The sequence below is a fragment of the Diplotaxodon limnothrissa genome, linkage group LG7, assembly GCF_057381915.1.
Source record: "Diplotaxodon limnothrissa isolate DT_005_m linkage group LG7, D_limnothrissa_male_GT1.1, whole genome shotgun sequence".
Classification (NCBI taxonomy): Eukaryota; Metazoa; Chordata; class Actinopteri; order Cichliformes; family Cichlidae; genus Diplotaxodon; species Diplotaxodon limnothrissa.
In genome coordinates, this window is record NC_140602.1 from 17,977,015 (window position 1) to 18,003,351 (window position 26,337).

At 40.1% G+C, this 26,337-nt stretch overlaps 1 protein-coding gene across 1 annotated transcript; it reads left to right on the forward strand.

Annotated features, from left to right (window-relative positions):
• Positions 1-1,468: 1,468 nt before the first annotated feature.
• Positions 1,469-26,305, forward strand: LOC146628144 (neuronal cell adhesion molecule-like). The gene is made up of 25 exons (XM_085357609.1): positions 1,469-1,553; positions 2,932-3,037; positions 3,602-3,795; positions 4,157-4,279; positions 4,700-4,870; positions 5,394-5,450; positions 6,482-6,593; positions 6,713-6,897; positions 7,082-7,216; positions 7,497-7,640; positions 7,738-7,849; positions 7,930-8,096; positions 9,394-9,541; positions 9,730-9,854; positions 10,946-11,047; positions 11,592-11,789; positions 12,087-12,157; positions 12,389-12,614; positions 12,766-12,881; positions 12,970-13,171; positions 14,199-14,321; positions 14,710-14,886; positions 21,776-21,907; positions 22,895-22,973; positions 25,791-26,305. The coding sequence occupies exons 1-25, from the start codon at positions 1,472-1,474 to the stop codon at positions 26,035-26,037; spliced, it is 3,534 nt and encodes a 1,177-aa protein (XP_085213735.1). The 5' UTR covers positions 1,469-1,471; the 3' UTR covers positions 26,038-26,305.
• The last annotated feature ends 32 nt before the right edge of the window (positions 26,306-26,337 follow it).

Below are 26,337 nucleotides of genomic sequence, written 5' to 3' on the forward strand. Positions count from 1 at the left end.
TTTAGGGCAGCACTAACAAATACCTCAGTTCCCCTAGGAAGACCAGGTCTTACCGCATGGCTGTCTAGCCTCTGGTACCAGACATCGCTTTTACAACCTCATCTGCAGCCCTGACCTGCCCCACGCCCTAAGCAGGCATGCAGTACGCATGTGTAACTCCAGCTTTAGAGTGCTCCACGTGATTTTTTTCATTCTGAATTTGTTAGTGTGCTTATGCGATAATGTAGCAAATTAATCTGCCTGAGCTCTAAATTAAGCTGTGACATTTTTAATATGGTGCCAGTGGATGAAGAAGCGAGATAAAAACAGGTCAGACTACAGTTATTAAAACGACTCCTCCTAAGTTCATTTTCTTCATTCTTTTGACTCGGCAGCACTGAATTATGCAGATTAATATGAATTCAAATGAGCAGTCAATTTAACCTTGTGCTTTTTTAGATTTCTCTGAAGTTTGAGCCACATTCTGATCTTTTATAACTTCAATATTATATTCTATGATCTTTTGCCTGGATTAAGGTGTAATGTGGTAGCTGCGAGCTGTGTGGCAACAAGTGAACATTTTTGTTCTGTGGTTTTGTGACGTGACTACATTTTGCTTTGCTTTTTACTCAGTTCATTTAACGCTTGTGTTGTGATCAATGACTGTAGAGCAATGACTGCAGTCATTGGTTGTGATGGAGACACAATTTGATAAAACTACTTAACAAAAAAAAATCCCCACTTAACAATGAATCAGTACCCCAGTTTGCCCAAGCAAGGAAAACATACGTCACCTCAGCTTAACCTGAAATCTTGTTGAACCAACTGTCCTCGACAAACAGAGATGTCACACATATTTATTTCTGTCTCGTCACGTATGACATTCCCACTACAGCAGTCTAATGAAAGAATGATGGTTCGCTCTCTGAAATCTGACCTCATTTCAGATCACTTTGCTGCTGGCTCAGCCGGTCAGTCAATCACATTGATAAAGCTCCGAGTGAAATGGAAAGTAAAGTGAGTGTCCCCTTGTCTTGTCCCTTGGCATATCATCTGCCAGCTGATGTGATCAATACGGCAGAGAAACCTAATGGCATCATGGCCGCGCCTGTGATTAGCCCTGCAAAATGAACCCATGTGGGCCCCGTCGGTCCCTATCAGAATGCACTAGATCAAAAAGATAGCTTCCAGCAAATTGCAGTGGATGGTAACTAACATCAATCTGTGGCTAGAGCTATGATGTGTCTCTCACTCATTCTCTCTTTCTTTGACTCAAAACCACATAATAGAACAAAACTCATTATATGACTGATGACAGCAGTAACTGGATGTGCAATTCAGCCCTGCGCTCTCTGTCCTTGCTTATGTCTCTAAAAGCTTCTTTCCTTCGTTTGTTCTTCTCTTGTCTCCACCTGCAGTTGTGAAAGTGCACGTGTCCTCAGAGGCGGTGCGTCACTGAATTTGGGGGCAGACCTTTGAGTCTCACGTGATCATGGAGTGGAGGAGGATGGATGTAGGAGTGCTTCTGCTGTTCCTGGTGCACCTTGCCACTGCGCTGGAGGTCCCACTAGACCGTAAGACAACAAATCACACACAGCTGTAAACAAAGTCGTCGCACAGTGTCAGGGTTACTTTGCATTTAGTTACAAGATAAGTCACCCGGCCTATTACTTGATCAAACATTTTGATAATCAAGCACATAAAAGCCGAATTTATTTTGATTTTGGATTGACAAATTTACCGATAATGACTTCCAGGTCCAGTACAGTTTGGCTGATAAAAGTTTTACCCTTGCATAACACTGTATAGCTTTTTCTTCTTTGTGTTATAAATATTGTTAACAATTCATTAAATTTCAGAAAAGTACGAAAACAAGCTATTTTTAATTTCTGAATCTAAAAATTCTGCTTTAAAATTTTTATGGCAAACAAAAATATGAAACACATCCATTTGAAAGTAGAAAATATTTGTTGTTCATGTGAAAATTGGCTATTAAATAATTTTTTTGGAGAGTCAAATAAGTATTTTAGCTCTAGCCTAGTCTAGCCTTTCTTGTATGCATCTGTGTAGTTTCATCAATGTACTTTATGTTTTTTCCAGTTACTGTGACTGCATTTTATCCATGTAAATGTAGTGTTGTTTGTATATTAACAATTTTTAGATACTAATTGTGACTTACATGGACTGACATTTAACGTTTCAGCCTGAAGCTTCTGTTGCTTTTTTGGTTGACTACTGGAGGCCTCCATTCCTCAATATAGAGCTAGCCACGTGCGAACCTTGTTACAAGGCAGAGATATTGAGGGGGATATTTTTCATAACTAATATCTGGTTATTTTTACTGTCACTATTCTTTTTTCTTTCTTCTTTGCTGAAGTTCTGGAAGGATGTAAGTCTCAAAGAATCTGAGTTTTTGCTTGCAGCTTGTTTTTGGATATTAAAGATTACATTTTATCTAGCTGCTCGTTATGAATTGTTGAATTGCATTTAGTCGGATTTGTTTTACAGGATAGTGAGTGTGATTTCGAGTGGCCTTGGCATGTTGCATGCATTGATTTCTGTGTTTCTTTGTTTGCTGTTTTTGTTCTGTGTGTTTCTGCAATGGTAGAGTATTTTCCATAAAGCAATACTGCAAACAGCATGAGTCCTTATATCATTTGTTTTGTCATAGTCCATTACTTATCTCCGCAGCACTGACAGGAATACATTAGGCATCGGCTCATTGCAATAAAAGGAAATGTACCTGAGCTTTCTGCCTACCTTTCTACATTCTGAGAGCTTTTTTCAGTTTGTCAGCAAACAGCTGTGTGGTTTTATTCAGTATGCTAAGTCTGCATGTTATTGGTAATCACTGCTGGTGTGGTCAATGCAGCAGCAGGAAAGAAAAAAAAGAGACCTACTTATGCAGTAAAGGTCCTGATTAAATATCGCCCGTTTTCTGGTCGTCTTTAGTGCCGCAGCCGCCAACCATCACTTACCAGTCCCCTAAAGATTACATCGTCGACCCACGAGAGAACATTATAATCCACTGTGAGGCGAAGGGAAAACCGCATCCCAGGTAGGAATCAGTGAATTTCTTTTAAATGGAAAAAATATATATAAATTCCCCAGGAGTGGATTCAGGTACCACCTGTCACAAATGTTTAAAATGTTTTCAGCAGGTTTTCTAAACAATGCCAGAAAAGTTCTGCTTGACTCCTACACTTGACACCTGTTTTTGAATGCTTTGAATGAATCTAACATATAGTTAGCTTTCATCAAGATAACATACATGCACATAAATTTGTGGTTTTATGCTCGCAAGAACTCATAGATAAAATGCACCTCTCAGCCCTTAACCTTTACTTTACCCCAGATTATTCTTCCCCCAGCCCAAAGCAAGTTTATTATGTAACCATCCAGAATATTTTTGTAGATTTAAACTTGCAAATATAGGAAAAACTTTTGAAAAAGGTCTTTAAAGAACACAATTGGAAACATTTACAGTAAAAATTCAGGTGCAATGAGATAGCCAAATAGGTAAAACAGATTTTATTAATGTGTTCTTTTTTATATGAATTACCAGATTTGATCACTTGAAAATTACCTGCATTCTTATGATAATGGTCTTATTTTTCCTTAGTTTCTCCTGGACAAGAAATGGGACCCACTTTGACGTCGAGAATGATCCCAACGTGGACATGAAGCCGCAATCTGGGACTCTGGTGGTGGATATCAGCAGAGAGAGGGTTGAACACTACGAGGGGGTGTACCAGTGCACAGCACGAAACAAACACGGAACCGCTGTTTCCCACAATATAGTGGTTAGACAGTCCAGTGAGTGCAGCTTGCTGTATCACTTCTTTAAAATCACTTCTCTCTCTTCTTTCATTGTCTCATGTGCATCTTATGAAAAAAATCACCTCCTTTCTTCTCTTTTTCTAACGATTAAGTTGCAATTTCCATCTTAAGAGCTCTCCTGGAAGGTAAAAGTTGTTTGTAGAAAGGTGCATGTTTTATTTTGTTGGACACGACGGTAGATATAGGTGATTGAACCTTTGTAATCCCCCCACTTCCATATTTTTATTCTTGATCATTCCCCTCATCTTGCCACATCGTCATGCAAGCTCCAGTCTGTTAGCGACCCATATTTTTTGCCAAATTATGATTTGATCGTGCTATTCTCCAATCAATATAGGATCCCCCCTGTGGTCAAAGGAAAAAATCAAGCCAATCGTGGTGCAGGAGGGCGTGTCTTTGGTGTTGCCGTGTCGCCCCCCTGCTGGCCTACCCCCTCCCATCATATTCTGGATGGACAACAGTGAGCAACTTGATCTCTTATGTTTCTTTGTGGTAACATGATGTTTCTGCTGCATAAGATTAAGAATTACGGTGATTTTCTTTTTCAATTTCCTGTTCCATCTTACAACCAATCATACTGTATTTCATTTTGCAAGCTAGGCTGTTGGAAATGTGGAAATCGTAATATATTTTTTCTGCTGTCACATTTATTGGTTTCTTTTCATTCCTTAAAATTTATCACATGAAAAATACTGAATGGCAACAAACTCATCTTCAGCCTGATGAACTGCATATCAGAATGTGAATATTTGTGATTAGATGCATAAATACCTGATTATATAGGAAATGTAGACCCATAAGCGTAATGCAGCTGCATCTATAACCTGTACTCTCCCAAACACTTTCCTGTATAATGTTAATGTGACGCTGTACATTTCAGACTTTCAGAAGCTCCCTCAGAGCAAGAGGGTGTCTCAGTCGTTGAACGGTGACCTGTACTTCTCCAATGTTCGCCGAGAGGACACCCGGAACGACTACATTTGCTACGCCCGCTTCCCCCACACACAAACCATCCAGCAGAAACAGCCCATCACTGTCAGGGTCCTTAACCGTAAGTCTGACACAGCGTGCGATGCAGAGACACGAGCACTGAAATCTACTCAAGTCTTTGTTATAACCTTTAAGAAAGTGGCAGCGTTTGTAATGTGTGTGCGGATGATTTTACGGTAGTTTGTGCAGGCATGACGGCGTAGGAGGAAAACAGCATTTCCTATCTATGATGCCGTCCTTGGAGACGCCAGCGGTCGCTGCCGCACTGAAAAGGCATATTGTCAGAGCTCTCGTGGTTATCTGCCAAACAGACGTTCAGTATTACTTCTGTAATATGTTCTGTATACACATTCTCCACCAACAACAAAGGCTTCTCTCATCTCAGCTACAAGACGGCAGGCTGTCTCCACTAAAGTAGATTCTTATGGCGATCATTCTTCATCGTAGATTTTTTCCTGTCATGTGAATTTTTGTTCTTCAGTCATGTTAAGTTGTCCAAGCTTTTGTGTTTTTCTTTGCCTTGATGAGTTCAACTTGTGAAATGGCGTGTGTCTTTTTTTGGTCTTTTTTCTGTTGTGTTGCAGTGGATGAAATCAATGACACAATGGCAGCTTTTTACAATGACACTGATTTATTTAGTGGTGAGTTATGGCACCCCCTAGTGTTTAACCCCCAACTTAGAGCTCCACACTAGCTCTTACCCACTAACACTAACCCTTCAACCCTTCAACCCATCAACCCTGAGATTTTCTGCAACGTTACTGATTATTTTTAAGGGGTAGGATCTGGCACCCTCTAGTGATTAATCCCAACATGGAGCTGGGAATTCTGTCTTACCCACTAACTTCTACCCCTCGAACCTAGAAATCCAAGTAAAGTCTTTGTCAACCTGTAACTCTTCCTCGATCTACCCAATTAGCTCTCCCTTTCTTAACATGTAGTTCTTCTCACGAATTTTCAAAATTAGAGCTGCATGCTCTTTTCCCTAAACTGGACGGACTCCTTGGGATACTTGGGGAAAAAACATCACATATTAATTCAAACACATATAAAATTTATTCTGGATTGTCAGTTAACGAATTAACTCCATGTAGTAAAAATATGCATGTTAAAATTCTACTTTTCTTTCTCCAATCTTAATACCTAAGGATTTCCAAACTTGTAATTTACTCTCTTACATATAATTTTTTTCACATTTCATTTCTCCTTAACATTTTTTGTCCTTGTCTAGTGGCTACACATGTTGGCTAAATTGAAACATGCAAAAACCTTGATTCTCATCAAATTAAAACACTCACTCTGGATTTCATATTCCTAGTTATGGAGATTACTTTGTCACCAGGTAAATTGCCAGATTAATGGCAAAAAGCAGTTCTCTGTGTGCTGCTTATTAAGTTAATTTATTCATTTATTTTATACCAAACACAGTACAATGCATTAAAAAGAAGTTAAAGTCTAAATTATGAGAATTAGTCTGTGATAAAGTGACGTCATGTACGTATATAGCAGACCATTACACGTTTCAATTTTCCAATTTGTGTGGTGATGGGAGGGTAGTAATACTAAAGGAGCTGATTTGCTCTCAATCTTGCAGACGAGGTGCTCATTTCTTTGCCTTTACAATCGCGTTCATCACTCATATGATTCTGCGTGCGTGTGTGTGTAAATATAGAGGCACCCGTGGATGACAGAAGACCAACCTTCCTCATCCCATCTGGCTCATCCAGTTCCAAGATGGTGTTGAGAGGTGATAAACTGGAGATGGAGTGCATTGCTGAAGGATTGTAAGACAAAGAATCTGCTGTTAATTCATGAACTCAGTGCATTCATAAGTCATGTATTTAACGAGCGTCCACCTGCCATCATCAGTTTGTCTGTCTGCGCTCTCTCTTTGTGAATCTAGGCCCACCCCTCACATCTCTTGGACCAAAATAAGTGGTGATCTGCCTTCCAAACGCACCTCCTTCCTGAACTACAACAAGACCCTTCACATCGAGGACGTGTCAGCATCAGATGAAGGAGATTACCGCTGCACAGCGAAGAACCAGTTTGGCTCGGTGCACCACACCATCCACGTCATGGTCAAAGGTGTGCTTGAGGAAATGCTCAGCTCCCATCAGACTCTGAGCTGCTTGGGAACTCAGTCACTGCTTCTCTCTACCGCTTTATTTTCTCCCTCTTCCTTATAATTGATTTATTCACAGAAGCTAACAGGGCAGTGGGTTTAGTGATTAATTGTCCAGCCTGTTTCTGTACCCTGTGCTGCTTGCAGCTGCTCCATATTGGATCGATGTCCCTCCCAGGAACCTTGTCCTAGCTCCAGGGGAGAGCGGCAGGCTGTCCTGCTTGGCCAGCGGCACACCCAAACCCACCATCACCTGGGCTATGAATGGCATCTCCATAGAGAGTAAGTGCAGCCTCTTTTTTTCTTTTTTTTTTCAAACTCTCTCAGCTTTCATAATAGATGATCTCCTTTTTCATGAGAAGCAGGCATTATTAAAATCGAAATTGTAGATGCCTTCCCTCGGGTGGGTATTGATTCATATTTCCGTGAGTTATTATACAAATTCCGAGTTATGATACCACCTTTTTCAAACATCATTATAAGGGTGATTATGAGTTTCAAAAAGCTCTTTCCATTATCCAGATATATACAGTATCTTATAATCCCTTTTGTACATTAACAGATTCACCCAAGGATCTGAGCAGAAAGGTGGAAGATGACATCATCATCTTCACCGATGTACAGTCTGGATCCAGCGCTGTGTACCAGTGTAACATCTCTAATGAGTACGGTTACGTCCTGTCCAACGCCTTTGTCAATGTCCTCTGTGAGTTCACTACACTCTATCCCTTTGCATTTGAATGCCATTTCCATTTATATTGATTCCTGGAAGGCAATAACATGGCAATAATGCTTCATTGCAGCCGAGCCACCCAGAGTGCTAACACCACCCAATAAAGTCTACCAGATCATCAAGAACCACCAGGCCTTGTTAGACTGCTCCTCCTTTGGATCGCCTATGCCAAAAATTACATGGTAAGTGAACGAAAATCTAACAGAGGAAAATTGTGTCGTGTTTCTTTTACTAACTGAAAACAACTGACTTTGTGCTTTAGGTTTAAAGACAGTCGGTCCAGCATCCTGCAGGAAGACCCTTACATTCTTCATGACAACGGGACGTTAGAGATTCGCGTAGCTCAAGCACAACACAATGGCAAATACACATGTGTTGCTACAAACAGTCTTGGGATTTATGAGAATCATGTCTACCTGGAGGTCAAAGGTAAGAGTGCTCCTCTCTGAAATTTTCATTCGTTTGGCTAATAAATTTAACAAGTTTTTAATAACAGGCCTAAAAATTATACTAAATAAAACTCTTGATATGCATTTGTATAGCATGTACTCACTGGACACATTAGACACTTTACACTTTATTATACACCTTTCTAGTGCTGGGTTACACCCTCTTTTTGCCTTTATAATTACCTTAATTCTTTTTGGTATAAATTCAACATAGTTAAATAGTTAACTTGTAACTATTTACAAGTTACTGTAAATAGTTTGAATGATACTCAGTTGGTCTTAAGGGGCCCGAAGTATGCCAAGAAGTAAAGTAATTAAGTAATAAAATAGACAATATAAACAATACAAAGGGTTAAATATTTTTTAAAAAGTTTCGATCAACAGAAGGCTTGTTGAAACAGAAAAGTTTTTAACTGCTTTTTAAGGGATTCCACGTCCCCCACAACATTACTTCACCACCAACAGCCTGAATTGCTGATAAAAAGCATTAGACCTGGCAACTTTTTTTTTTAAACGTCTATTATCCAATTTTAGAGAACCTGTGCAATTTGTAGCCTCAGTTTCCTGGTCTGTTTCACAGTTTGATTGTCAATTCAGCAATACTCCTCTGCATACCTTGGTTGTAACAAGTGGTTATCAAGAAGGAATTTTTATTTCTTTTTTTTCTTTGCGCCAATTTCTGTGAATCTGAGGTGGCTGTATGCTAAAGTCTCAGTAGGTTAAAACACTCAGTGTAGCCCATCCAGAAGCAACAACCATATGTTCAAAGTCACTTTAATCACCTTTCTTCTCCAATTCTGATGCTCAGTTCATCATACATACACGTCGAAATGCAAAGCGTTGCTGTAATGCGATTGGCTAATAGATATTTGCGTCAACAAGCAGTCGAACAGGTGTACTTAAAAAAGTGGCCAGTGAGTGTATTGACCAACCCTTTATATTTACCTGTAAAATGGGCCCGCCGATGGGCTCATGGTCAATAAAGGGTTAAGTGTATAAAATTATTTATTTATTTATTTTTAACTGCTTGTATATTTAACTGTTTTTCTGTTTCTTTAATGTAAATCTGTTCTATTTTGAGCCACGGACAGTCATCATGTACCAGTCAGCACACCTTAATTAATCACTGAGGTGACTTGCACAAAATGAATCCATGGCAAGCTTCAGGTTCAACAAGCTGACATTTTGAATCTGTCAGCTACTAAATAAGAACCCAGCTTGGAGCAAACACGTGGCAGTTTCACAGCTCCTGCACCACTTTATTCTTCCCCCAACAGAGCCAACCCGAATCCTGAAGCAGCCAGAATACAAAGAAGTCCAGAGGGGCCGATCTGTGGTGTTTGAGTGCACGGTAAAACACGACCCTTCGCTCATTCCCACGATGACCTGGCTCAAAGATGATGGAGAGCTGCCTGACGATGAGAGGTCAGAGCTTTTTATATCCGGAGATGTCTTCTTTCTTGAAGCCTGCTGTTAAAAACAAAAAATCAAGTCTTTGTCTGGTATTTGTGTACTGTTATGGATATATGCAGGATCCTTTGTGTACTGAATGTTGTAAAAGAAGAAAAAACACATTCATTCAGTTCATAGTGACCTGCTGAATGTTTTTGCAGACTGATCGTGGACTCGGACAGCCTCACCATCACTGATGTTACAGAGGACGACGCAGGAGTGTACACCTGCATCATGAACACCACTCTGGACCACGATTCAGCCACCGCTAAGCTCACCGTTGTGGGTATGTAATGGTGTGCACAGTTTCAAAACTGCTCAGGCATAAAACAGACTCATAACGTCTCTCTGTCTCAGCTCCTCTTAGAAAAGGTAACCTGTCCAATAACTTACCCACCGTATTAGCTTTCATCGCTTCAAGGTTAAATGCCGAGAGCAGATTTACTCAGTGGCACAAATATCCGTGTGCTTCATTCTAAAAAAGCCAGATTATTTTCTTTGTTTCCTTCTGAATGACTGACCTTTACAACTCCCTATTTCACTCCTGCCCTCCTACCTGACAGAGGCCACAACACCAGCTGTTGTCTACGGTAAACCTGCAGCACACACGAGCACCCAGATGTGCTCTGCAGATGTGCGCTTGTGTTTGTGAAATGCGGCATGCGTTGACCTGAAAATCACAAAGCATTATTGTGTATGTGTGTGGGCTTTTTTAAATTCATTTTTGATGTTCCAGCATTTATTTCTTATTGCCTCTGAGAGTTTATTTTTTATAAAATTGCTTAGATATTTTTTTTAAATGTTTTGCCAAATATGCATAATGTTTGAATGCTTTAAACCACTGGTGGCAACATTTACTCAAGCCAAAAAAAATGTCTATTCACAGTCGAATGCAAACATCATTTGTAAAGCAGACATCTCCCGGTTGCACCACTTGGGATATTTCCAAATACACGTTGCTCTCATCACTTATTTATTCAAGGCGTGCATTTCACTTTATCACCTAATTCCAAAGCATGAGCATCAATTTAACCTCTGTGTGAGCCTGAGACTCGATTTCATGCGGAATGATTATGTAGTGGGATTTTCATATGCATGATGCAATGTCTGCATGTTTATCACAGCCCAGATAACACAGTCTAGTAGAAGATGTACAGAAATAAAGGAGGAACTCAAAGGTGTGCTTGGTTAAATCAACAAATTAGCATCTATTATGGTTTCAGTATCACAGAAACATGGCCGACACGTCCTTCATTTTTTGTTTTTGCTCCATCTTGTTCATAGCATGAACCCTTCATCTTCTGTAGAATGAAGCCACTATGAATATAATCCCAAGCACACGGGTTGATGCTGCTGCTTGTGCTGTATTTCTCCCAGAGCGACCCGACCCCCCGACAGACCTGGAACTGACAGACCAGAAAAAGAGGAGTGTTCAGCTCACTTGGACCCCTGGGGATGAACATAACAGCCCTGTTCAGAGTATGTTTATGTGTGTGTGTGTGTGTGTGTGTGTGTGTGTGTGTGTGTGTGTGTGTGTGTGTGTGTGTGTGTGTGTGTGTGTGTGTGTGTTGTTTGGCTCGCTCTCTGTGTGGGTTTTATGTGAACGTACACCTTATTATTAGATTGTTGGCCTATATTGCTCTAAATGTTTTTGTGCAAACAAAATCTTTAAAATTGGCTACACCCAGTAGTAACCAATAACAAAGTCTAAAATCTGCCTTTTGGCAAAAAAAGAAAAAGAAAAGAAATGCACTTAAAGACTTTTCCAAACTTTTCTGGAAAATGTACTTCTCTACTGTCAGTTAGTTTCCTCAGGGTGATGAAAACCCTCATCATTTTTTGAAAAACCGGGCTAAATCCGCTATTTTCTTGAATCCTCAAAGTGCTGCTGAAAGTGGATTTTTTTTGTTAAGCTAGGCTTTTTGAATTAAAGTATCCTAAAAAAAACTGAGGGCTTTAATTCCATTTATGGAAATATACTGTCAGACACTATTTAAGGTGTGATGTCTTTTTTTAAATACAGAATTTCTGATCCAATATGAAGACTCACTGCACCATCGGGGTCACTGGCATAATCTTACCGAGGTCCCTGGAACCAAGACAACAGCTCACCTTAAACTGTCGCCCCATGTTCACTACACCTTTAGAGTTCTGGCTCTCAACGCGGTGGGCTTCAGTAATCCCAGCCGCCCCTCCAGGATGTACAAGACAGAACCTGCAGGTACAGAATCAGCTGACTGACTGTGTGATTTCTGCTCTTCTTGGTGCAGTTTCCTGTATAAAGTAATTCTCCATATATCCATTTCTTAGCCTAATGCATTAAATAATGCATTAGGCTAACAGATGCCATATCAAAGCTGTTGTGTATCAAAGTAAAGACAATGAAGTACCATAAGATTCAGTATGCATACATACACTAAAGTCTGTAAAAGTAAATCAGACCAGATTATAAGTACTATCTAAGAAAGATTTTCCATCCAATAAGTGTTAATTGTGTCCTTAATGATATATTTTTCAGCTCCAGATGAAAACCCAACAGGTGTGCAGGGATTTGGAACTGAACATAACAATCTTGTAATCTCCTGGAAGGTAATAAGCAGCATAAGGCTGATCCTTTTAATCCTCACGCATTTATTAAAGTCTTCTCATACTGCAGAGCTTGACTTTGTAATTGTGTGGTCTTATGAGCTTTCTTTATGGGGTTTTTTCACTTTATTGTCATTCAGCAAAACTATATTTTCAGCTTCCTATACTGTTACATGTTGTCTACAGAAGCTTTCCAATGGAGAATAAGTTACATTACAGCTTTCTCCTCTGCAGCCACTGACAAACCTCCAGTCTAATGGTCCCGGGCTTCACTACAGAGTGATGTGGAGGCAGAAGAATGTAGAAAGCGAATGGAATACAGTGACCGTGTCTAACAATTCCAAGTTTGTTGTGTCTGGAACGCCCACGTTTGTTCCATATGAGATTAAGGTTCTGGCTGTAAACGACCACGGAGCTGGACCTGACCCTGCTATTGCCCACGGCTACTCAGGAGAGGACTGTGAGTAAGACTGTCTATTTTTAAAAAAAAGATTATGCTCAAGAGCCTGCGGGTGATGCAGCTGGTGTGTGTAACCTATAACATATTCTCAGTATGTTCCTTTTTTCTGTATTTTGCTGTTGTAATGCTGTGTTGCCCATCTACGATACAGTGCCCGTAGCAGCTCCAGAAAATGTGCACGCTGTGGTGCGAAACAGCACCCTGGTAGAGGTGTTCTGGGATCCCGTGCCCGCTCATTTAATACGCGGAAATATCAAAGGATATAAGGTACCGTATAAGAACCGCCGACAATGTAACATGTGCACCATTTCCACCAGTTGTACTATATACGTCATTTAAATCTACATGCTTTCAGGTGTCTTACTGGAGAAAACACCACTACAAGCACAATCCTGATCACATGGAGCAGGACATTCTTGTATTTAGTGGGAATCATACCCAGGGCATGCTGCCTGGCCTCCACCCCTTCAGTCTGTACTTGTTCAATGTAAGGGTCTATAATGGAAAAGGAGAGGGCCCCCGGAGTGTAACCCAGCAGTTTAAGACACCCGAGGGAGGTAAGAGATCGGAAGGGACACCCTTTGTGTCTGTGTGTGTCTTTTTTTTTTTCTTTCATATGAGAGTAGACTTTGTTAAAAATGACCCAGAGTATAGTTTCAGTCTTCATTATCATAACTGGAACAGGAACAGGTAGCAAATTAGCTCCACTTGAATGACAGCCTATGTAAAACAGTGTCACATAACTGGTTAGCAAATAGAAAATGATGACTTTCCACCTGTAACTGATCTATGCTCTAAATCAGCGGTCCCCAACCTTTTTTGCGCCACGGACCGGTTTATGCCCAACAATATTTTTCATGGACCGGCCTTTAAGGTGTCGCGGATAAATACAACAAAATAAAACTAGTACCGGTACCAAAAAAAAGAAAATTTATTCATAACACACGTGAAAAGACCGATAAAAACCCTGAAAACTATACATTTCACACCTGAGCCTCAACTCTCGCGGCCCGGTACCAAACGACTCACGGACCGGTACCGGTCCGAGGCCCGGGGGTTGGGGACCGCTGCTCTAAATCATACAATCAGAAGTCTGGCTAGTTAAGTTATTCAGTTATGAATGATTCTCTTCGGTCTGAGTTTGAAAGGTTTTTGTTTATTTTAATCTGTGAATATACAAGCAGTTGCTCAGTTTTTTTTGCACTAGAGGCTTTAAATTTCCCAGTCGCCTATTAATCACATCCAGTCTAATTGTAATGACACAAAGCAATTTTTGTAAGTAAGAGAAATTTTTCGCTTTAAGTGCTGCACAAGCTTTATTGCACACTGAAGGTCAAATATCAGAATGAAATATAAATAAGCAAGCCACAATGACTGGAGGCAGACTTTGAGTATTAACACTGGGCATTCTGCATAAAGTAAAACCCAGAAATCCTCAATGAACCGCGCCTCACACACACACACACACACACACACACACACACACACACACACCGTCTCTTCAGCTATTTATTTAAAACATCCTATCTTTAGCTGCTCTTTAATTAACTTGTGCAAGGTTTCATTATATATGTCTTTTTGCAGTGCCGGGGTCTCCTACTTCGCTGATAGTCACTAACTCGAACCTGGACTCTCTAACCCTTGAATGGAGTCCTCCTCATGACCATAATGGGCACATTACCGGGTATACCCTCAAATATCAGCCAGGTGAGGCTTTTTTCGTAAGATTTTTGCATCTTTACCTAGTGAGTGTCATCTTCTTCATGTAGTTTGTAGATTTGTATGTCAGTCTTTTTCATGTCTTGTGCTGTCATTCTGTTGAGATCATAAGACAGTAATGATAATCAATACTTAGAGTAGCCTAAGAGCATTTTTGTTTTTGCCTAAATTAAAAAAAACACAAATAACAAATCAACTTTGGTCATTCCTGCCTTCTATTTCTGAATCCTACACCCCAAATACTTCCATTTCCACCTTTTTCATCACTGACACTCCATCTACACCTCCTACCCAACTCTCTATTCAACTTACCCCACTGCTTCCCAACTTCCACCCCCACCCCATTATTCTTCTCGCCCATCCCTCACCCCTGTAGTAAATAACTCCAATGAACTGGGCCCAGTGGAGGAGCTGGCCTTGGCTGCCAATGAGACCTCTGTCACTTTGCCCAACCTCAAGTACAGCATACGCTACAAGTTTTATTTGAATGCGAAAACAGGCGCTGGAGCAGGTGCAGCCATTTCTCAGGAAGCTGTCATCATCAGGGAGGAAGGTAAGTCATCAAATACAAGAAAAATATGAGAAAAAAAACTAACTAGATTTCATGTTTCTCCCACTGGAGATGTGGATAAATATTAGATTAATATATATGTTCTGTTCTATATTTGTTGAGGTAAGAGCATGAAAGCGTGTAAATAATTTACAGAGCATGTGCTTGGTTTGTATTATTGTCCATCAGAACATTTTCCAGTACGTGTTATTTACCAGATTTGTTTGTTTATCTTGCTTTGAAAATTCGGTAAATGTCTGGTGAATATTTGCTTAAATTGCCCCTAGTCTTTTTAAAATTTCTAATCATTTTGGCGATCTAAGGAAAGCCCCTCCCAAAACACAGCCTCAGAGACCTCTCTGGTGAAGTGGATAAGCAAACCTGAGTCCTGGTGTGCTGCAGCAGAACTGTGCAACACATTTAGCTTGTGTGAAGCTTGCACTGCTTTGCTGTGTATGTTTTGCCAGTTTGAATTGTTTGGTGTCAAACATTCCTCTAATTCTGTTGTGTAGTTTGAAGCTGCTCATCATTCAGTTACTGCAGACTTTATGGATTAGCTGTCAGAAAATCAGCTGACAACAACAATTTAGAAAAAAGTTGTTTCTTGTTATCCAGACCCATCTACCCATGTGTGAAAAAGTTATTGCCTCCTACATGGAGTGCAGAATTATTAGGCAAGTTGTATTTTTGAGGAATAATTTTATTATTGAACAACAACCATGTTCTCAATGAACCCAAAAAACTCATTAATATCAAAGCTGAATGTTTTTGGAAGTAGTTTTTAGTTTGTTTTTAGTTTTAGCTATTTTAGGGGGATATCTGTGTGTGCAGGTGACTATTACTGTGCATAATTATTAGGCAACTTAACAAAAAACAAATATAAACCCATTTCAATTATTTATTTTTACCAGTGAAACCAATATAACATCTCCACATTCACAAATATACATTTCTGACATTCAAAAACAAAACAAAAACAAATCAGCGACCAATATAGCCACCTTTCTTTGCAAGGACACTCAAAAGCCTGCCATCCATGGATTCTGTCAGTGTTTTGATCTGTTCACCATCAACATTGCGTGCAGCAGCAACCACAGCCTCCCAGACACTGTTCAGAGAGGTGTACTGTTTTCCCTCCTTGTAAATCTCACATTTGATGATGGACCACAGGTTCTCAATGCGGTTCAGATCAGGTGAACAAGGAGGCCATGTCATTAGTTTTTCTTCTTTTATACCCTTTCTTGCCAGCCACGCTGTGGAGTACTTGGACGCGTGTGATGGAGCATTGTCCTGCATGAAAATCATGTTTTTCTTGAAGGATGCAGACTTCTTCCTGTACCACTGCTTGAAGAAGGTGTCTTCTAGAAACTGGCAGTAGGACTGGGAGTTGAGCTTGACTCCATCCTCAACCCGAAAAGGCCCCACAAGCTCATCTTAGATGATACCAGCCCAAACCAGTACTCCACCTCCACCTTGCTGGCGTCTGAGTCGGACTGGAGCTCTCTGCCCTTTACCAATCCAGCCACGGGCCCATCCATCTGGCCCATCAAGACTCACTCTCATTTCATCAGTCCATAAAACCTTAGAAAAATCAGTCTTGAGATATTTCTTGGCCCAGTCTTGACGTTTCAGCTTGTGTGTCTTGTTCAGTGGTGGTCGTCTTTCAGCCTTTCTTACCTTGGCCATGTCTCTGAGTATTGCACACCTTGTGCTTTTGGGCACTCCAGTGATGTTGCAGCTCTGAAATATGGCCAAACTGGTGGCAAGTGGCATCTTGGCAGCTGCACGCTTGACTTTTCTCAGTTCATGGGCAGTTATTTTGCGCCTTGGTTTTTCCACACGCTTCTTGCGACCCTGTTGACTATTTTGAATGAAACGCTTGATTGTTCGATGATCACGCTTCAGAAGCTTTGCAATTTTGAGACTGCTGCATCCCTCTGCAAGATATCTCACTATTTTTGACTTTTCTGAGCCTGTCAAGTCCTTCTTTTGACCCATTTTGCCAAAGGAAAGGACGTTGCCTAATAATTATGCACACCTGATATAGGGTGTTGATGTCATTAGACCACACCCCTTCTCATTACAGAGATGCACATCACCTAATATGCTTAATTGGTAGTAGGCTTTCGAGCCTATACAGCTTGGAGTAAGACAACATGCATGAAGAGGATGATGTGGACAAAATACTCATTTGCCTAATAATTCTGCACTCCCTGTAGACCTGATAACTGGCTGTGCCATCTTTAGCAGCAAAAACTGCAATCAAGCGTTTGTGATAAATGACAACAGTCTTTCACAACATTGTGTGGATGTTTTGGCCCACTCTTCTTGAAGAATTGTTTTAATTCATCCACACTAGAAGGTTTTGAGTGTGATCAGCCTATTTAAGGTCAGGCCAAAGCCTCCGAACTTTGACTAGGCCTTTCTAAAACCTTGGTTGAGGTGTTTTTTTTTAGCCATTCAGAGGTTGTTTCTGATCATTGTCCTGCTGCATAACCCAAGCATGCTTGAGCTTCAGGGCATGAGCTGATGGCTGGAAATCCTCTTTCAGGATTTTCTGGTAGAGAGCAGAATTTATGATTCCATCAATTACGGCAAGTCGTCCAGGTCCTGATGCAGCAAAGTAGCCTTAAACCATCACACTGCCATCACCATGTTTGAGTGTTGCCATGATGTTCTTTTTATGAAAGTTAGTTTTACACCAGATTTAATGGGATGCAAACCTTTTGTGGTGACTGTAGCTCGGGAGGAAGAGCAGGTCATCTACTGATCGGAACGTTAGTGGTTCAATCCCTGGCTCTCCCATTCTGCATGCCAAGTATCCTTGGGCAAGATACTGACCCCAAGTTGCTCTCCGATGCATCCATTGGAGTACGAATGAGTGTGATTGTTAGTTAGTAAGCACTTAAAAGCATATAAGGAAGTGCTTGTGTGAATAGGTGAATGTGGCATGCTGTATAAAGTGCTTTGAGGGCTCCGGGAGAGTAGAAAAGCACTATATAAGGATCAGTCCATTTACCATTTACCTGGATGAGTCATCGATGCACTGGAGTAATTTTGATAGGCCGGGCACTCCAGGAAAGGTTCACCAGTGTTCCAGATTCTCTCCATTTGTGGTTCATTCTCAAAGCCTTAGAAATGTCTTTGCAACCCTTACCAGACCAGACTGATGGATGTCAGTGACTTTGTTTGACAACTGTTTTCCACAGCTGTTTCTTTAGATCATGGCATGATGTGTTGCTTTTTGAGTTCTTTAAGCCTACTTCACTGTGTCACACAGGTTCCATTTAAATGATTTCTTGATTCAACAGGTCTGGCAGTAATCAGTACTGGGTGTGGCTCAGCTTGATTTTGTGGTTAATCACAGTTCATTCATGACTTAACAAGAGAACGGTAATTGCTTTTTCACTGAGGGAAGTTAGGTTTTGATAGCTTTTTCCCCTTAATAAATGAAATCATTTTAAAACTGCATTTTGTATTTACTCAGGTTATATTTGTCTAATACTAAAATTTGTTTGACATAAAACATTTCAGTGTAACAAATATGCAAATACCTTTTCACTATATATATATATATATATAAATAACACTTTCAAGTTACACAGCACAACCACATAAATGTCTAAAAAAAAAAGACAGTTTGGGGATGTGGGTGGTTGTCTTCTCATAATGATCCCTGTCCGGTTGTTTCTCTTTGTCCTGTTTCTCTCTGCAGGCTCTGATATCACAGGTTGACAGAAATGTGGTGTTTCTAGACAAATGATTGTTTTACACATACAGCTAAAGCTGCAAAACCCACCATAAGCATGCGCTCCTCACCTCTGAGCAGTTTCCCTTCGCCTCTGTCCAATTCTGTGGCCAACCAGAATGCTTGACCGAGGAGTTCAAAGCAGGGAAAAGTTCAAAGCTGCACAGATAAAGATGCTCTGTGACATGTGCTTTTTTAATGCCATGTGATAAAACTAGATGAGTCTTTTCAAAGTGCTCAGCTGCTCTTCATCTTTTTTTTCTCTTCTTTTTTTTTCGCTGTGCCTTTGGTGATTTTGACCCCCTTCTTACTTCTTCCTCAGTGGCCGCTGGTGATGCTTTCCTGCTGCATGCCAGGGGCTTCGCATGGCATGCCAATGAACTTTGTGTTCTCTGTATAATGACTTTAGCATCTGTGGTGTCTCTGTGTGTCTCTGTGTGTGTCTCACGTGTGTGTGGCTCCATCTCTACCCCTCTTCATATTGTTTACAGGAAGCACCCAATCCCTTCATCCTATTGCACGGTCACCTCCACATGGTCCACCCCACAAGGGTACAGATTCTGCTGTGATATTAGTAACCTCAGTGTCTGTTGATTAGTGATGATTAGTTATGTTTGTCCTCTGTTTTTGTTGGCATAGTTAAAGCAGTGAGAAACTAGATTTGGTGAAGCTTGGTGCACTTAATGTTAACTGTAGCAAAAGCAAAATATTTGATTGACAGTTATTGGATTGTCCTTTGACCAACAGACTCATGTTGATGGTTGTGTTTTCTCTTGTGTGCTCAGCAAGTCCTTTCGGAAACATTAGCTCCATGATCGGGGAAGACTGGGCCCTGATCAGTTGGGAGTACTGGGGCCCGGAGAAAAACTTTAGTGCACAATACAGACTAAATGACAGTAAGCAAAGAAACGGCAACATTTTTCTCAATTCCATTCACAGGTGGCAAGAGACTCCTACTTCATTATTGGCTTATGCAGGTGAATAGAAATATTGGCAGTCATGCTGATGCTGGCTCTGGCCAGTGCAGACCCGGATGTGATAAACAACGCTTTCTGTGATTGGATTGCTAATTACCCAGTGCTGTAAATGCGTGCAGTTCCCTTGGCAATCTGGCTGGAACGTATGTAGACAAACGTCATAAAAGGCAGCACAAACATTTCCTATTATGCTAGCTGAATTTGACTGAAGTGCTCTCCATTGTTTTTATCCACCTGCAGTGAGGATGAACAGCACTGTAGTATGGCTCTCTCACACCTACCATTTTAATAGATTCACTTAGGGAAGATCACAATAATAGATCATAATCTTGCAAAATTTTGCTATCAAAAGCCTAATTATTGTGGTCATCAGTCACAACACATCTCACATTCAGCTCATTACCATTTGTGTACGTGCAGTGGCCCTAAAAGCTCAGCGCAAAAGAGGATCACCACCAGTTTGATAACGTATACGGCATTTTTGTCTGCAACTATGCCGCCAATTCTGTGAGAATGTACTTTTACTTACTTAGGCTACTACATGATTTTTAACTAAATTCAAGGTAGTCAAAAACAATTTGTGAACATTTGAAAGTTTTGATGTAAAGCTGAAAGTAGATGAAAAGTCTCTCTACTGCTCTTTGTATCAGAGGGCTTTTCCTTTTAAAAGGGCTTTTTTCCTTCCCACTGTCGCCAAGTGCTCATAGAGTCATCTGATTGATGGGATTCGCTCTATTATTGTATGGTCTTTACCTTACAATATAAAATGCCTGAGGCAACTGTTCTGGTTTTAACCTTTTGTGAAAGTGTCGTATTTATCAGTAAAATCACTTTTTTAATGGGAGAATATGACTTTTATTGTAAAGCTAGAAAAGCACTTTTTTATGTATTTCAGTTACATTTATCGCTATGTACCACCTTTCATGGCAATGGAACAAGAACAGAAAATATACTTTTATATCAACCTAATCCAAAAGTAGCAAGTTTTAAAAATGAGAAAGCCCATTACAGCTTAGTTATTTTTTTGAATTCAGTATTTTCTAAACAGCACACATATTATCAAAATGGTGAAATGATTTTTCTCACTTTGCAGCTTTTCTGAAGTTGCAGTGCATTGAGCTTTCGGGGACACAATAATAATTCATTCATAGACTTAATGGATTTTTTAGAACTCCATGAATATTAACATTTGCCTGCAGCATAATGCCATACCAGTAGATGCTCTTTTCAGACAATTAGTTCCCATAATGTCATGATCTCCATGGCCTTTTTGAAGTTGTGTTCGCTCCTTCAAACATACTTCTCTTGATGAACATAACTCCTGCAGGTGAAAGTGAAGAGGACTGGAATACAGAGTTTGTGAATGGCTCTCAGAACATAACGCTGAAAGGCTTAAAGGGGGGCCTTTGCTATAGGGTCCGTTTGGTGGCTTTGGGTCACCACGACCAAGAATTCCACCACTCCAAGGAGCTCTTGGTTACTCTCCCAGGTGAGGCACTTCCTGGATGTTCGCCTCCACCTCGGTGTGGCTGAGCCTGGCCTTACACTTTGTCGTGTGTCGCGTATGGAGTAGTTTGTGCTTTTGTATATTTATACAGAATCGAGCATGGATTTAACAGATGTGATGTGGTTGTTCTATATGCCAGACATGTACTGTAGTGATGTGGACAGAACATACAGCATGATTTTCTGGTTAATGCATAATGAATGTCAGTGTCGCACTGTTGGGGATTTTAGAAGTGGATATTCTAATATAGAATTTCAGTCTGTTTTTAGTATTTTATTTGACTTAATATCACCCGTGCTAACGTACGTTGTATGTCACTGTCCGTGTTTGCGTGTGTGTCTGTAATTGTGTGTACATGTTACTTCTTTGATTGTGTACTACTACTAATTCGGGCTCAAGTCACGGATAGGATAATGTTAGGAACTGTCTAGCTCATCTAACGTTAAAGTCTTTGTCAATAATAATATGCAATCTTGATTCACTCGTCACCTGAAAATTCATCATATCAGATGGGATATCTGCTCAAACGCTGACTTGATCTTCCATGTTTGTTTTAGCACATATTGTGGATAATTTTTGCTGTTTTCCCTCGCTACTGGGGATGAGATGTTAAAATAGTGCAAGTGTAAATGTTAAGTCTTTCTCCCCTTCTCTGGACAGCTGTGGCAAGCAGACAGGTGGACATCGCCACTCAGGGATGGTTCATTGGCCTCATGTGTGCAATTGCTCTGCTCATCCTGATCCTTCTCATTATCTGCTTCATCCAGAGAAATAAAGGAGGGAAGTACCCTGGTGAGTAATGGCACAATCACCACAAAAAAAGACAGTTGTTTCTATAATAACAACTTTATTAGAGCAGAACTTTTTAAAATGCACAGTTACAAACTCCTACATAGTTTGGATCAAACCATTCATTAAAGAAGTATACATCTCACATTAATGGAGAATAGGTTTTTTGTATTGACAGGGTTTATTCACTGTTGTCAGATTCACACATTAATCAGTTTTAATGAACCCATAAATTACAGTCAGGTTTTGTGAGTCCAACTATAAAGAGTGAAAACCATACCTTATTTCTATTTGGCCCATTTCCCCTTCAATTCACCTCTCCTAGTGTTCCTGGTGTTTTAGATGCAGAAGTCCTGTTCTGACCATTTGCACATAACCACAAACTTGGACTGAAAACATGAATTTCTATGTCACAGTGATGTTGCTCTCTTGTTAAGAGCAGGGACTGCACTGGGGTTTCTGCGTGAAAGACTGCACAGTGTCCACAGCCCAAAGGTAGGGCATCAGATTAGGAGCGCAACCAGGAGCATGCCTGTCATTTTTATTTGGCTCTTATATAGGGGTCAGATGGGTGGAGTAGTTTAGGCATCAATTCACTCCCAAGTCAGACTGTCAACACATATTTCTTGTGTAACATCTCAGAGAACATTCAGATGTGAACTGTGGCGCATGCAAGCAAGCTCTTTTGTCCATATCAATTCAACAATCAATTCAGTCAACTCCCTCAAAATTTTAAATTAAAATGTGTTGGTCAGAACAGACTTTCCAGTAAAGAAACAAAAAAAAAGCATCTGGACAGGGAGAAACAGTCTACAGGTACACAAAGACTGAGCTCGAAGTTGAGGTCGGCCAAATTTAAGTTCGGGTACGGTTTTTGAATTTCATGGGTGATGTTGAACGACTGTCTTCGTCATATCGCTTAAGAAACATGTTGTTTCTCACAATTCTTTAAAAGCCAGTTTGACTAAATCGCTTCCTGTATCTCACCAGTCAAAGAGAAGGAGGATGCCCACACAGACCCTGAGTTCCAGCCCATGAAAGATGACGACTGTACTTTTGTGGAATACAGGTGAGAGAAAGTGCCCCAGCCTTTGGAGTCCCCAGAGCAGATTGTACCCATCAACCACTTGCCCCGTGTTCCCACTTTCTTTCCTAAATCTACACTCTGTGCTGGAGCTCTGCTCGCCCTCCTACTTCTCAACCCTTAAAACTAATAAAAAAAATCAACCAGAATCACCATTAACTAAAGTCAAAACAACAAGAGGAAGTAACCCAGTCTGATCTTCTACCACCGTGAAGTACAAGATTTTGTTTCTGGATTCTGGGACACCCTGGATGCTGTTTGTGTTGGACTTTATGTGTGCTTGATATGTGTGCAGGATTCTTCAGGTTCAGGGGATTCGTGGTTTAGGGTGTTTTAACATTACAAATAAGACTGTCAGGAATAAACAGTATAAGCTACTTTCATTTGCAACACATCCCTAACTGACCCCAAGCTTTTCAACTAATAAGCTAATCATATACATTGTATGTATAGTATATATATATATATATATATATATATATATATATATATATTAGTATTAACACTTTGCCTAGTGTATTGCTACTTACAGTACATGACCCTGATAGGATTGAAAATCTCTGAAATGGTCAGTCCTGTTAACTGTCACTTCAGTTATCCAGCTATGCTTGTCAGCATCCTTTTTCTAGGCTGCTTCTTCAATCACATGCAGAATACAGAACAATGAAGCACTTTACTTCTGTAAAACTAGCATTTTTGAATATTCTTTTTTTTTATAAGTGAATTTCTAAGATGGTCTTGCTTTTATATTTTATATTCCTTTTTGTATTATGTATACATGAATCTGTTCTATGGATTTTATGTGAGACAGAAGATGTGCGATAAATACATATCATTAATTATATATAAAAATGTGATATGCATGGTTTTAAGATTTGATATTATGTATGAAATTTTGCTGTAGGCAATAATGTGTTGAATGGAAGTATTGTTTATATATAGAGAGATAGATAGATATAGATATACAGTATATAGATGCATATGGGTATGTTATGAAATTGTCAGCACGCTTGAGGGAAGCAATCAACACTGAGAGGACAGAGCTGGTTAATGCTATTTACAACAGGCCAATAGTAGAAATCATTTATGATTGGTGTTATTCTAGATTTTATTTTTCTGGGAAAAGATCAACAGAATAGTCGTCTGTTTCGCACTACTGCCCAATCCTCCCGCTTATCTATAGCTCTCCATTGCAACTCTTACATTTCCAGTGAAGACTTAAATTTCTAAAAACAGGTTACTTTAACTTTAAAGAGCTTCTTAAAATAGCTGGCTACTGTAGTTTACAAGGAATAGTATCTCAAAGACAGTGTATTTTTTGGGGTGCCTATTTTCAATAGCCAGTTTGTTGTGCTTGTAAGTCTGCACCGAATCAGGATAGAATATGTGGGAATCAGCTTAATAACAGAGTTCATGTTCATCATAATTAAGGAGCTTTTTGCCCATTGTAACAATGTGGCTCACGAATGAGTTGTTATTGGTTTTTAGACAGCACTGGAAGTGTTTGGCACAAATAAATATGTTACACAGAAAAGTGTTGATATATTTTTAAATCTAGAATACCACCAGTCTGTAGTATTTACACCACGAGATAATCTCTCCAATGGATATCGGCTGTAAAAACACAATAGACAAATCACAAGGCAAAGTGTATAAATATTATAGTGCCTTTGTGAGAGTATTCTTTATATCCATGCTGTTTCATTACACTCAGCTGGAACCTTACAGTATGTCAATAAAGGCATTACTTAAGTCAACTGAGCTGTTCTTGTTTGACTGCTGGAGAGTATACTGTATTTTTAGATCAATCTGTACTTGTACAAAGCACATTTGCCTGTTAAAGTGCCAGACTTACAGAAATGTAAAATGTAGGAATGTGTTTGATCTCAGAGTGACGTCGTCATCCTAACGCAGGGGGTGTAGGTCTCAGGAAAGGTAAGGGCAATGATGGGGATTGGCGGCGGTGAAGGGTTTTGTAAATGTAGCATGTGTAAAGGGTCGGTGGGTAATGAAGTCACTGCGGAGAAAAATGCTTGCTATCTTTCACAGCTGTCATCGTGTATAATATTTTGTCACAAAGCCTTCATTATGTGCAGTGCTTCAAAAAATAAGCCGTCAGCAATCTGTGGCTATTCTATTCCCGTCATGTCCCCTAAATGCTTTTGCATACCATTTATTGTCTTTCCATTTTGGAGCATCTCAGCATTGTGAAAGCTTTGCGATCTCATTGGTGTTCAAGTCGTGTATATGCAATGTTCTCAACTATCTGATACCCAAAGAAAACTTTCTTTGCGGACTTTCCATGCATTTTTGCCAACTTGTGATTTATCGTCGTGCTTGCTTTGGGGGCAGGGATACTTGGCTTAAACTTTCCTTTATTCACGTCATTTCATTGGATTTTCTGTTTTTCATCACAGTCTCTGCCTTGGGAGAAAAATGCTTTTGTCAAACAGCACATTTACCACTTCATATTTGGTTTCAGGGGGAATTTGAAAAGGGTATGATTGCTTGAGCTTTATTCCCCCGTTGCCTGATGGAAACCAGCTAATCATTCATGGCTAACATTTTTTAGACATGGAGCAACCCGAATGTGCATTGAAATGTATTTTATATTCATTGCTGCATATTAATATTCATATAACAACTTTGCCATTATCTACCGAACTTAAGGGGTAGGTTGTGGTAAAAGCAACAATTGGCTCTTCTATGCTCCATCTAAAAAAAAAAAGTGATCACTATTCTCCTTATTGCATCTGTCACATCATCTCACCTGTAATGCCTGCATGTTATTTTCTCCTTCAGTGACAATGAGGACCATAAACCTTTAAAAGGGAGCCGCTCGCCATCTAATGGGACAGTTAAGAGAGACGACAGTGACGACAGTTTAGTTGACTACGGTGAAGGAGGAGACGGACAGTTCAACGAGGATGGCTCCTTTATCGGGCAGTATAGTGGCAAGAGTGCCAGTAGGGACACTGCTGAGGGCCATGAGAGCTCGGAGGCCCCATCCCCTATAAAAGCCATGAACTCCTTGAACTCTTTTGTGTAGCCAGTCGGTCTTAACAGAACGGTGCGGGGTGATGCACTGACTACTCAAGCCCCCTCAATCCCTACATCACTCTTACAGGGCTGTCCCAACACTGCATGGCTTTATGATCAAACATGTATACCCAGCTCCATAAATGAAACGTAAAACTCATTAAAGACATTTATGTTTTCACACGGACGTCTTATGGAGAAGCTTGGAAAACCTTAGCTAATTATACCCTGAGCGACATTTAGGAAGTAACCAGCTCAGCCATAACTTTAACAGTTCATGACAGTTCCATAAATCCATATATTAATCAAC

What these genes read in the sequence shown, in the direction of transcription:
- LOC146628144 (XM_085357609.1), top strand. Translation starts at nt 1,472, where the DNA reads ATGGAGTGGAGGAGGATGGATGTAGGAGTGCTTCTGCTGTTCCTGGTG. An exon ending in GTTTAAGACACCCGAGGGAG is followed by an intron (nt 13,172 to 14,198) that starts GTAAGAGATCGG and finishes GTCTTTTTGCAG; the next exon opens with TGCCGGGGTCTCCTACTTCG. An exon ending in TAAAGGAGGGAAGTACCCTG is followed by an intron (nt 21,908 to 22,894) that starts GTGAGTAATGGC and finishes GTATCTCACCAG; the next exon opens with TCAAAGAGAAGGAGGATGCC.